This window comes from Sebastes fasciatus, chromosome 13, assembly GCF_043250625.1.
Source record: "Sebastes fasciatus isolate fSebFas1 chromosome 13, fSebFas1.pri, whole genome shotgun sequence".
Classification (NCBI taxonomy): domain Eukaryota; kingdom Metazoa; phylum Chordata; class Actinopteri; order Perciformes; family Sebastidae; genus Sebastes; species Sebastes fasciatus.
The window spans coordinates 3,476,875-3,489,954 of NC_133807.1; the positions used below are offsets into that span (position 1 = coordinate 3,476,875).

The window sequence follows — 13,080 nt, forward strand, 5'->3', positions numbered from 1 at the left end:
TCTTCACCATGCAGTACAAACAGACAGAGCTGTTTAAATTTATTTTTCATCAGTTAAAGGTCCCATATCGTGCTCATTTTCAGGTTCATACTTGTATTTTGTGTTTCTACTAGAACATATTTACATGCTGTAATGTTAAAGAAAAACTTCATTTTCCTCATACTGTCTGTCTGAATACACCTGTATTTACCCTCAGTCTGAAACACTCCGTTTTAGTGCATTTCAACAGAATTGCATTGCTAGGCAACAGTTTGGGTCCATGTTTACTTACTGTCAGCTGATGTTATTCACATACACTACAACAGGAAATAAACTGGGACACATTTAGAATGTTTACGTTTAAAACCTTGTAATGGTCTAAATATTATATATTTGTGACATGACAAATGGACAGAAATCCTAACGGCTTATTTCAAAACGCACAATTTCTGAATACGGGCTGTGTGTATTTTTCCTTATATTGAGCGTTTTGATAGTGTAACAGGATTTATATCGCACTTAAACCTGCTTTATAATATAAAAGACATGAAAATCTCACTTTTTTGCAATGAGGGACCTTTAAGTTGTTCATTCTGTTGTAATTGGTAATGCAACATTTGCAGCAAACCAAGTGTGAAGAATTTGCTGTTTATTGCACAAAGAGTTTATTCCGCCAATCCTAATACCCGCCTTGATATGTAAATGTGTATTAATACATGACTTGTAGTATCTGCGCAGTAGGAGCGAGTCCCTTTAAACAAGATGCTCATCATCTAGTCACGCAGTGCAGCCGGAGCTGCGGTGCGTCAGTTTGTAACGTTACATCCTGATCCTGATCCTGAGTGCAGCATCCCCCCGGACACCGGCCCTCTCTCCCCCCCAGCCCCAGCCACCGTCTCTGACGTCGGGTTGCTCGTCTACAGTGTGCAGGACCGTGTCATCGGAGGAGAAGATGGGTCACGCATTGCTGTGAACCAGCCTGTTGTCCTGCTCGTGTAACGCGGTGTTGTTAAACAAGGCTCTCGGCCTGGACAGTGGAGGAGCTCAGGATGATGTCCTCTTACTACCACCCTGCAAAGGAAGCAGACATGGCGGCCATGACGGAGCCACTCTGCCTGGAGAGAGGTAACCGTAGTAGCAGCTTCACCAACACCACCTCTGCATCAGTAGGTCAGGCTCCGGGCCTGCTGGCAAACCTGGGCTTCACTTAAAGCACGGCACGGCACGGCACGGTGGTTCTTTGTCTTCAGTGACTCAATCATGGCAACAATAGCGGCGTCGTGCTCATTTAAATACTAGAGGGCTCCGTTAGTGCTGTCTGTGTCGCAGTTACTCGTCCTACGTTATAATATTACAAAGGGCTCGGCCTGACCAGCCTGGTGTGCTCCATCTTTAACTATCTGTACTTCGAGTGACGGGTGAAGTGTTATCATACAATAATATTAATATATCATCACGGAGCTGTCTGAATTACCGTCACCGTGCAGCGCGAGCTGATGTGGTGAGCCGGTGCGGTCAAGCAGCCGCTCGGCTAAAAGCCGTGTTCCTCATTGTTGGTCAGAATGCAGGTGGAGGCTGTTTATAGTGATTATAATATGAGTCCTGTGTCGCCAGCAGGTAGGGAGGTGTGGCCGCGTGCCTGACCTTATAACCACGCATTTAATGAAAACACCCGAGGGTGGCTCAGGAGAGCAGCAGAGCAGTAGCAGCAGCAGGAGGGCTTAATGTTAAAAGCTGTTCTTCAATGAGTCCAACACAAGACAGGCCTTCATGGTTAGGTAGAAGTAGGGATGTCACGATACCACAAATCTAGTAGTCGATACCAATACAAGTGAATTTCCACGATTCTCGATACCCAATTTGATACCACGGTAAAAAAACAAAAGGAAAATGAGACTTTATTCCTCAGGTATAGCTCAATGACACACACACACACACACACACACACACACTCTATATATATATATATATATATATATATATATATATATATATATATATATATATATATATATATATATATATACATCCTCAGATTGCAAGCTGTAGTGTAAATTCACTGACTTGGTGACAGACCACTAGACCATTAAATATTTATTTAAAATGCTAATGTTGTATTTTGATGACAATAAAAAAAACACTTTTCTGAGATTTAGCAATAAACAACAAAGATAGAAATTCAGTTCATTTCATTTTTTTCCCCAGGAGTGAGTCCTCTTCTCAAACAAATTAATAAAGGATCTCTGATCAGTTTTTCAGTTCAGTTATTTCCACATGAACATAAAGGATCTCTGAAAAAGTAAACAAACCCAACATCTCGACGGTGCTGTTGTGTTTGGGTCAAACTCGGACACACAGAGAGCAGAGGACAGAAGCCTTCAGAGAGTTACTTGCCAAACGGGAAATCTACCCGCATTTGGCTCTTGTTAATTTCGGCCCCTGATTACAGGCATCGTAGGGTATCTTCGGTACTGTAGAAAAAGAGTACGTCACGTTTTTAGAATTTTGGCATCGACTTGGTACCGAAGTATCGTTTTTAGTGCCATCCCTAGGTAGAAGCCACCTCAATATGCCATACATAGTTGTTTCTATTGTGCTGTATTGGTTATTACTAAATTAATTCGCAGGTAATCAAATTACTTCAAGATAATTGCGTAACATAGTGATCATAATTGCCACACAGTGAACCGGGAGCCTGTGGTGCCTCCTACTTTGCCCTGTTGATAACCCAGCCTTGTGTGTGTGTGTGTGTGTTAGATGTGTGCAGAGTGATCGAGCTGCTGGACCGGCTGCAGCGGAGCGGTGAGCTGCCTCCTCCCAAACTGCAGGCCCTGCAGAGAGTCCTACAGAGCAAGTTCTGTGCTGCCATCCGAGAGGTACGGACGGGGAAGTCTCATCTCAAGCCCATTTGTTGTTTCCACATCCTACTAGTATCACCCCCCCTGCAGGGGGGGTGATACTAGTAGGACAGATCTTGTGGCTGTCATCAGCAAATTCAATCTTCTCAGTTGTCATCACATGAACTAGATGTGGATCAGTCCTACTGTAATAGCAGGTGGTCATATAGTATCTGGGGAGCGATGGGGAAATCTGTTTTAATACCTCTTTCACACCAATGACCAAGGTTATCTGACCCGTGTTCTACCCTCCTTTTGTCAGTTCAATCCAAACCAGTCAACACGGGTTAACCCTGGTCAGGACAGGTCAGATACAATCAGAATCTTGCAAGTATATTTGGAAAATTAAAAAAGTTTAAACGATACAAATAGAACATGCGAAAACATGCTTTAAAAACAGATGTGCTCACAGCTGGCGGTACCGCGAGGCGGTCGGCTACACGGTGTGTTTCTGTGTAAGGTTACGACGGACGCCTCTCATTCAGCAGCCTTGTTATAATGTTGGCATACACTACGTCGTCCCTCACCGTCCCGGGCAATTGCCGCTTTATTTTTTTCTTCCTCACCACGGAAGGCCAGGAGCTCCCGCACCTCAAAGTCTCGCCACATCCACGTTGTTCAGCTTACCAGAGTTTTTTCAACCAATAACTGCAGAAAAGGATGATGGCAACATGACAAGAAGACATTCTGACTTAGACTTCGATAGAGGATTTTCACATTCATTTCAGAATTTAAGTTATTCAAATAAAGATTTTTTTAATTGGAATGTTTGTAACTTCTTACACGTATAAATCAGTGCGGGTCGGTGTCTCTCTCTCGCGCTCGCGTGTGGCTGCGCTGTTCCAACACAAACGACACGGAAGCACCAAAACCACAAAGTTATATCTAGTGAAGGCCGTCTGTTAAACAGTGTTGACTCTTCCTACTCCAGCCCCCCGGACCGCGGACAGAAGACACGGGGGAGACCGTAGCTTTGGTCTCCAGGGCCGGAGTCTCTGCTGCTCTTCCTGCTTGCCTTCACTCACACACCGCGCTCGTTCTCACTCCACCTCTCACGTGCATGCGCGCACACTACACACTGCAGGAGAGTTAGTTTAGCTCTGAGAATATCTAGTGAATGTACAGTGGACGTTTGTGCAGAAATAACTGCTGCAGCTCCTCCAGACCAACAGAGGTTTCCCGTGTCTTGTGAAGTGATGGAGCTCCAGAGCGAGAAACGTTATCGTCTCCGACAAAAACTCCGGTGTCTCCCCTGTTCCTTCTGACCACGGTCGGGAGGCTGAAGCTGGAAAACACAGTATCGGCAGTGATTCATGGAGAGACCTTCGTCTGGTCAGCTAACATTACTGCCAAGCAGCTGAAATATAGAGTGATATTGTGCTTTTAGCTGACGTGTGTCGCCTCACTGTTTTGAGCGATGCTCGTTCATGTCTATGTAGAGCGAGCACAAGCGCGAGCAACAGGACGCTGACTTTCGTTGACTTAACGGCCACAGGTGTCGCTGTTAACAAGACATTTCTGATTCTTACAAACAGTCCCTTTAAGCGTGTCCTGACTCCAGCTCTCTGACATACCGACATGAGACTGATCTTCATCTTCTCTTCTCACTCTCACAAGTAGGATGTTGAATTGTTCCTTTAACCGTTAACGTCTTTGAAGCACCGTTGAGCCTACGTCTGTTAAGAAAACTCACACAGTAAAAGTCGGTAATCGTGGTAAAACTCTTGTCCACGAATATATGGCTGTTACTTAAAGGTCACCTATTATGCAAAATGCACTTTTCCATGTCTTTTAAACATCAATATCTGTCCCCAGTGTGTCTACAGGTCACCATAGTGTCATAAAAGACCATCCTCTCTCTTTTTCTCCTGCTCCGTTTGTCCGGAAATGGGTGTCGAAAAATCACTTCGCAGCTTTTCCTTTCTCTTCTGACGTCATTAGAGAATTGCAAGCCATGGGTTGGTTGAACCAGAGAACGCGCAGCTAGGTGACCCCACCCCACAGCGCGTCACTCAACCGAACTTGACCAAAGTAGCTCCTACTGTTAGTCTGCAAGAACCAGCAGAACAGGCTTCATGTACTCCCATCATCTAAATATAACATGTTCATTCACAAAGGCTTTATGTAATTACACTGTTTAAACAGGTGATATTTATATATTATATATATTTGATGTCATGCATGTAGCAGAGTACAGGTAAAAGTGACTGTAAGCAACACAACACATTTCTGTTTCACAGTCAAACTTTATTTGAGTAGACAGATGACAATATTAATTATACACAGCATTTGTAATCATCCCACCTGCAGTTATGTTGACATGGCTTTTTTGAACATTGCAGCATGTAAACATGTTCTAGTGCAACATTAAAATACATCTATGAACCTGGAAATGAGCATAATATGAGATCTTTAAAGTGTCAACTTTTTGTCCTGGATGTTTGTAATATTTTCCATCACCTGTTGATCCAGTGTATATCACCGTATGCCCTGTTTCCCCTCAGGTATATGAGCAGCTATATGACACTCTGGACATTGTTGGAGGACCAGAGGTGCGAGCGCAGGCAACTGCCAAGGTACTACGCGCAAACTAAAAGAGTAGTTCACTAGTGCACAAGAGGAATTGAGACATTAGGCCCTATTTTAATTGCATTTTACCAAGCTTTGTGTGATACATTCTGTGATGTAACTGGAGATTAAAGGCACCTGAACTCTTTTCATAACCTGTGAAATAGACTTCTATTTTTTTATGCTGACCATACGTTTGCCTTCCCGACCAGGCAACAGTGGCGGCCTTTGCAGCCAGTGAGGGCCACGCCCACCCAAGGGTGGTGGAGCTGCCCAAGACAGAAGAGGGTCTGGGTTTTAACATCATGGGGGGAAAAGAGCAGAACTCCCCCATCTACATCTCCAGAGTGATCCCCGGCGGTGTGGCCGACCGCCAAGGAGGGCTTAAGAGAGGAGACCAGCTGCTGTCTGTCAACGGAGTGGTGAGAGGCTCACTGGCCCACTGACACACATTCTATAATGAAACTAACATGACAATATCCACAATGTTAATAACTAGAGAATAAATATACAGCTGATATGCACTCTTTCACCAACCCCTTCTGATTCAAAGCTTCAGGTCTGTTGGACCTGTAAACAGTGGACAGTGGAGGCCTACAGGTTAGAGAATCCGGCCCCTCCACCCTCCCACTCCGTGGTGGAGTGAACTCCGTTTGTAGTCACACTCGCAGCTCAATGAAGCTCCCTCTTTAAGGTGGAGGGGATCAATACAGCGCAACAATCGAGCTACGTTTTGCTCCCGTTCTAGAATATAAATATGATTATATAAAAGTAGAGAAGTCATAAGAAAATATAAATATTAAATAGATAAAAACAGTGCAAATAATAATGCTGAAAAAAAGGATCTATGCAAATAATATAAATACATGCATTTATAAAAATGCATGAATAGTGTAAAATAAGAATATTAGTTTAAATGTACTGTATAAATAAATGCAGTGTTAATGTTGTGTATATATATATATATATATATATATATATAATCTAATGAGCATGTGTACCGTTTTGTAGTCCAGACAAGGGTTTATTTGATCTTAAATACAACCTGTTTACTTTATGTTGTTGACGTCTGTATGACAATAAAGTAGAATAAATTAACATTTTGAGTAGATTACAAGTAAATGTTTGTACCGGTAGTCGCATGGAACTGACATTGGATCGTGTTCCATGACGAACACAAAACGGCGTTGCACGTCGTCAGTAAGGGCAGGTGGTTAAGTCGGTATCGATGCAGGCTGCTTGCTGTTGGAGGGTTTTGTAACCCACTTCCACTCCCGTGAATTGGTTTGGAATGGCACTTAATATGGCGGACCCTCCACGCGAACACACAAAACAGAGTGGAAGTGGGTAGGGAGAGGGGTTAGAGCAGGGGTCAGCAACCTTTACTATCAAAAGAGCCATTTTAGGCAAAAAAGAAAATCTGTCTGGAGCTGCAAAACATTTGATCATTGTGATGAAGGTAACACAGTTTATAGTCTAAGTATATAGTCTATAAGTCTAATTCAGTGAGGGCCAAAGAGACAATGTACTACGGAGTATTAGGGCCACATTGAGGGAAAAAACATCTGAGATTTACAGAATAAAGTCATAATATTATGAGAAAAAAAGTCGTAATATTACGAGAATAAAGTCACAACTTAACGAGAAAAAAGTCATATTACGAGAAAAAAAAGAAAATAACACGTAAAATTACTACTTTATAATATGACTTTATTCTCATAATATTATGACTTTATACTCGAAATCTCAGATTTATCTTTTTCCCTCAATGTGGCCCTAATACTCCGTCGTACCGTCGTACCATAGACCAACAACAATGATAAATAAAAATGAAAATGTAAACAAAAAACATTTATTCATTTCCATTTTATAAATCCACAGGGAGCCACTGGAGAGGAGATAAAGAGCTGCATGTGGCTCCGGAGCCGCAGGTTGCCGACCCCTGGTGTAGGGGGTGGTTTGGAGTTGGGCCATGTAACTGTGTGAATGTGATCAAGGCATTCCTGAAAAAGAGAGCATTGCTCTCAGTGAATCTCCCCTGAATAAAATAAAGCTAGAAAAAAAAGCATCCAGCAGTCATCTACGCTTCTGTGTCACTGCAGAGAGCTCGACCACCAGAGGGCGATATAGACCACAGAATAGACACAGACGGTGGTTTATAGCTCGTTCCTCGTCTGCATACACGGAGACATGATCACACGTTTGTGGGTGTGGGCAGTCTGCATGCACAGTCCGCTCTGTGTAGACCCTCACTGAGATTTTATATTGTATGTTCTATGTGAGTATGAAGGGGAATTCCACAAAGGTGGCATTTAAGGGTCTCTTCTCACTTACCTTTGCTAAGTAACTTTATCTCACTGACCTCTTGTGGTTTTCAGCAGATTATTTTGGTTATATTTGACTATTCAAGGTAGAGCTGTTCATAATGATTGTTCAGTATTAGTGTTTATTGTCAAACAATTGTAGATATTGATCCACGGATCGATCTCCACCTGTCCACATTTCAAAATGTCCTTGGGCAACACACTGACATCTGGATGATCAGGCCAGCACTTTGTTCCTTGTGAATGAGAGGCAAATTGAAAAGCACTTTTGATAGAGGTGCTATATAAGTGCAGCCATTTACCCCTCATTCGTCTTGGGTGGATCGTATATCAGTATTAAAGGTCCCATATTATAAAATAAGTGAGATTTTCATATTTTTTTAATTATAAAGCAGGCTTAAGTCCTATATAAATACTGTGAAAGTATCGAAACGCTCAATCAACAGGGAAATACACACAGCCCGTATTCAGAAACTCTGTATTTGAAACAAGCTGTCAGGATTTCTGTCCATTTGTGATGTCACAAATATACAATATTTAGACCCTTTACACAGATTTAAACGTAAACATTCTAAATGTTCTAAAAATTATTTCCTGTTGCAGTGTATGTGAATGTCACCAGCTGACAGGAAGTACACATGGACCCAAGCTGTTGCCTAGCAACACAATTCTGTTGTAATTTTGTCGCGATTCCATCAAAATGCGGTAAAACGGAGCGTTTCAGACAGATGGTAAATACAGGCATATTCAGGCGACAGTATGAAGAAAATAAAGTTTTTTTTAAACATTACAGCATGTAAACATGTTCTAATAGAAACACAAAATACAAGTATGATCCTGAAAATGAGCATGATATGGGACCTTTAAGGATGGATTGAAATCAGGAGGAGGTTTGAGACGCAGTTAAGTCAGATGTTGAAAAGGTGTGAATGCATCCATCTCTCCAAGATGCAGCAATACTGTGGAAATAGCCTCTAGAGAGCTAAAGTTACCACTCTCCCTCTTATTAAAATGACGTGAAAGAGCATCTCCAGATACAAGACACTTGATATTTAAGTGTAAATGGCGCCAAGACTGAACTTATATAGGTCTGTTTTTCTGGTTGCATCATTTCAGAATTGTCAGTTTGTCATGTCAAAGCAAAGGTCTGTGGTTGATCATTTTTTATGTCAATCAAAAGATGTTTTCCCGTCCAAAAAATCCACCTCTTGAATATTTAAAGTGGCTGCATGTCCGCGACACTACACGCAGCATCGTAGCTGCTAAGTTAACGCTCCCGGACGGTGAACTGGAGACTCCCGTCAACCAATATCTCTTGTGCTCCTGCAGCTGACACGAGGCACAAATCTTGTCGGTTAACGGTTAATAATCGGTTAACGAGGGTCGGTTATCGGTTAAGAAAATGTTTCAAAATTAGCATCCCTACTTTGGACTGGATTTTAACTTACAAGGCTTTCAACAAAAGTGCGTCTTGCTGTGCTGTCTAGAAGTCTGCTACAGCTAAGCTCACTGGTTCAGTTCTCCTCTGTGCTAACAGGTGTGTTAATCAGTGAAATGAGCCGTTGTAGTGACTGGTTGGAACGGTACCCTGCAGACCTTTGGTCCCTTATAGCATGTGGTCTGGTCTGAGACGCTTGTGTGTGTGTTGGTGTCCCTGCAGAGCGTTGAGGGGGAACACCACGAGAAGGCCGTGGAGCTGCTGAAGGCCGCCCAGGGTTCGGTCAAGCTGGTGGTCCGCTACACCCCGAAGGTCCTGGAGGAGATGGAGGCTCGCTTTGAGAAGATGAGGAGCGCCCGAAGACGACAGCAGCACACCAGCTACTCGTGAGGCTGCTCGTTCGTTAGTCTGCACCCAGTCACCACTGTTAATAGATGTATGTATGTATGTATGGGTACACACTGGGGGTACATCCCAATATCTCTTAATTGCATCCACGTTTCCCTCACTGGCGTCTTAGTCCCTCCCACCAGGGAAGCATGGAGAGACACAAGGAAACCATGCGAGGAGAGAGGAAACAAGGAAATATGTTTTAAGAGCGTCACGTGAAGCGACGTCCGTTTCTGATGACTGAGCAGCAGCTGATTCAGTTCAATTCAATTTATTTTGATATAGCGTCAAATCCTAATGGATATGTAATAGATGTGTATGGATGGGTGGGTGGGTGGGTGGGTGGATGGATGGATGGAAAGGTTGGAAAGGTTTGACACTAGGACACACAACTTGGTACTTAAGCTCATGTTTAGTGAGTTTGTTGAGGCCGTATGTCTGGCAGTTTTCGTAGCGCTGTTTACCGGCACGCAGCCTAACTCTCCGTCTCTCTTCCTGCAGATCTCTGGAGTCCAGGGGCTAGCTAATCCGACGCCTCCTTCCACCTCATCGTCCATCCCTCTCCGACTCTTCTGTTTCTAGCGGGAGGCAAGGCCGTAGATGAGAAGCAAAAAACCAAAGTAGCCTACCAACACCTGTTACCTGAACTTCTTCATGAAGCCAACGCTGCAGTTTAGGAATTTCTCCCGCCCCCTCCCCTTTCCCTATTTCTTAGAGAAATGTAGAGTAAGCTTGTTGTCAGACCATGCCTCCTGTAATTTCACCTTTCCAGTGTGAAATCATCCTCAGCATGCTATTACATAAGGGCAAGACATTCTCTTTTTAGTGTTTGGCTTAACTAGTGTTTTTATTCTCAAGTGGTTTTACTTTTGTATTCTCATGATGTGCACTACACTCCTCGGCGGTGTCCACTGTCTGCTGTTATTAGACCGCAGTAGCGGAGGAAACCTACAGCCTTCACCGCCTATGTCCCAGCTTAGAGGGCTAACCATTAGCATTATGAAGAACTACACTGGAATGAGTAGCTGGCAGGTTTCGTCTTTGTCAAAGTTATAAGATTTTTTTTTTTTTTTATTTATTTATTTGTGTATTCATTGATTTGCATAATTATTCATGAAATAAAAGTCTGTGTAAGTTGAATGTTGTCAGATGGGTTTCGTTCTAAAGTCCTCCTTCAGTAGACACAGCTGAAGTTGGCTTTCTAAGAAATAAGGCGACATTTCAGGGAAGTATTTTTTGGCTTAGAATTTTCAATCCCACGACGTAGACATGACATTAAAGGTCCCATATTGTAAAAAAAGTGTCATTTTCATGTCTTTTATATTATAAAGCAGGTTTAAGTTATATATAAATATTGTGAAAGTATCGTAATGCTTAATCCACAGAGAAACACACACAGCCCGTATTCAGAAACAGCTTTTGAAACAAGCCGTCAGGATTTCTGTCCTTTTGTGATGTCACAAATCTAAAATATTTAGACCATGTCACAGTTTTAAACGTAAACATTCTAAATGGGTCCCAGTTTATTTCCTGTTGCAGTGTATGTGAATGACATTAGCTGACAGGAAGTAAACATGGACCCAAACTGTTGCCTAGCAACGCAATTCTGTTGCAATTCCATTGAAATGTACTAAAATGGATTGTTTCAGACAGAGGGTAAATACAGGTATATTCAAGCAGACAGCATGAGGAAAATAAAGTTTTTTTGAATATTACAGCATGTAAACATGTTCTAGTAGAAACACAATATACAAGTATGAACCTAAAAATGAGCATGATATGGGACCTTTAAAGAGCCTAAAACCTTTTGAAACCATGTTTCAAATTTGTGAAACATTAATTTCTTTCTGTGGAAACAAAAAGGGGCAAATCCTAAAATGCAAACTGAAAGCCAATTTCAGCCTCGTCATTTATTGTGCAGTAGAATAGTCGGGCAGGGCTGAATTAACCTGCTATGAGACCCCAGGAGCAAGAATAAGTTGTGGGCCCCCTATTGACCCCTCCGTTTCTCCAACTCTGTCTATCGTGCATGTATTAGTTAGTATTTATCCACTTGTTTTTGGTCATTTGATTTTCAGGAATATACATACCGTAATCAGAGTATTAAAGGGACTGTTTGTAACTTCTTACACGTATAAATCATTGCGGGTCGGTGTCCCATGCGCGCTCACGTGCGGCTACGCTGTTCAGACTCAGACTCTAACACAAACTACATGGAAGCACCAAAACCTCTTGGTTGTATCTAGTGAAGCCCGTCTGTTAAACAGTGTTGGCCGCGGTCGGAGGACGCGGGGGAGACCGTAGCTTTGGTCTCCAGGACCGGAGTCTCGGCTGTACTCTGCTCCTCTGCCTGCTTGCCTTCACTCACACACCGCGCTCCTTCTCACTGTTTCGCTCCACCTCTCACGTGCATGCGCGCACACTACACACTGCAGAAGAGCTGGTTTCTCTCTGAGAATATCTAGTGAATGTACAGTGAAAAAAGCAAGAAAAAGATAGAGCAGGGAACGTTTTGTACTCCGATCAGCCATAACAGTAGGACAGCACGGGCACCCTGAGCAGTGTTATTCATTTCACCTGTCAGTGGTAATAATGTTATGGCTGATCGGTGTTTATTCATATTTAAAAGTTCCAGCACAGATTATTAGTTTTGCATCAAGAACATTTATTTACTCCTTAAATTAAAGTTGATACAAAACTTTTTAAGAATCTATCTTGACTGCAGACATGGCATTTACCCTCATTTCATGCTTGGAACACAGCATACATTTCTTAATGTAGACCACTGTCTATACTTGCTACCTGCTAAACCCTGATTGGTGTTTCTGGGACAATCCCAGCCAAAGCAACCTAAAAGTAAACTAATACATTCATCATAGACCTTTATATGGGATTTTTCCGCTGTTTGTACTTGTGTGTCTGTAATACTGTATTTCTCCTCAATGCATCAATATATTCACATTCTGTTTCCTCACACATGTAGAGGAACCCCCTGGCCACCATCACACCACATTTTGGATCAATCAGAGCTTGATTTATGAAATGACATGAGTTTTGGTCTACCATCTCCCATTCGGCTTGGCTTTATTTTTTGCACCTCTTTTATTTATCTGGCGTGTCACAATATCTGTCATTTTAACCACTTTTACAGTAAAATATTTTTATACAAGAATCCATTTCATATGCAGGAGACCTAAGAGAATATGAAAAACAGTGTTGTGCTGTGTTCTACCTCCGGTAGGGGCATCTCAAGAACTAAAGCACCTTTGGGGGTCTTCCCTCTAGCCTATATCTTTACAAGGCTGTAGCGGGGTCAGCCTTAAAGCTAGAGAGAAGATACTGGCATCATATGAAACGAAATAGTTTGAATATTTCTGCATACTGGGGTCCCTAAACAGAACGGAATTGCATAAATTGGGTATGACTGGAAAGCTGAGACTCTTGTTGATCCAATGAGTCCAACTGTATTCATGTATGATGATGT

General features: G+C 42.5%; 2 protein-coding genes across 2 annotated transcripts in view; both read left to right on the forward strand.

Moving 5' to 3' along the window:
• LOC141781488 (all-trans-retinol 13,14-reductase-like) overlaps positions 1–13,080 on the forward strand; it is a 92,851-nt gene that overhangs the window by 7,124 nt on the left and 72,647 nt on the right. The gene's annotated exons all lie outside the window — the stretch shown is intronic.
• Positions 741–10,483, forward strand: lin7b (lin-7 homolog B (C. elegans)). The gene is made up of 6 exons (XM_074657337.1): positions 741–1,104; positions 2,737–2,855; positions 5,381–5,452; positions 5,657–5,866; positions 9,429–9,592; positions 10,098–10,483. The coding sequence occupies exons 1-6, from the start codon at positions 1,029–1,031 to the stop codon at positions 10,117–10,119; spliced, it is 663 nt and encodes a 220-aa protein (XP_074513438.1). The 5' UTR covers positions 741–1,028; the 3' UTR covers positions 10,120–10,483.

Bases quoted from the DNA above. Each gene is read 5' to 3' on its own strand.
- lin7b (XM_074657337.1), top strand. From the start codon at position 1,029: ATGATGTCCTCTTACTACCACCCTGCAAAGGAAGCAGACATGGCGGCC. The intron at 5,453-5,656 runs GTACTACGCGCA...CTTCCCGACCAG, and splicing joins GAGCGCAGGCAACTGCCAAG to GCAACAGTGGCGGCCTTTGC. The intron at 5,867-9,428 runs GTGAGAGGCTCA...GTGTCCCTGCAG, and splicing joins TGCTGTCTGTCAACGGAGTG to AGCGTTGAGGGGGAACACCA.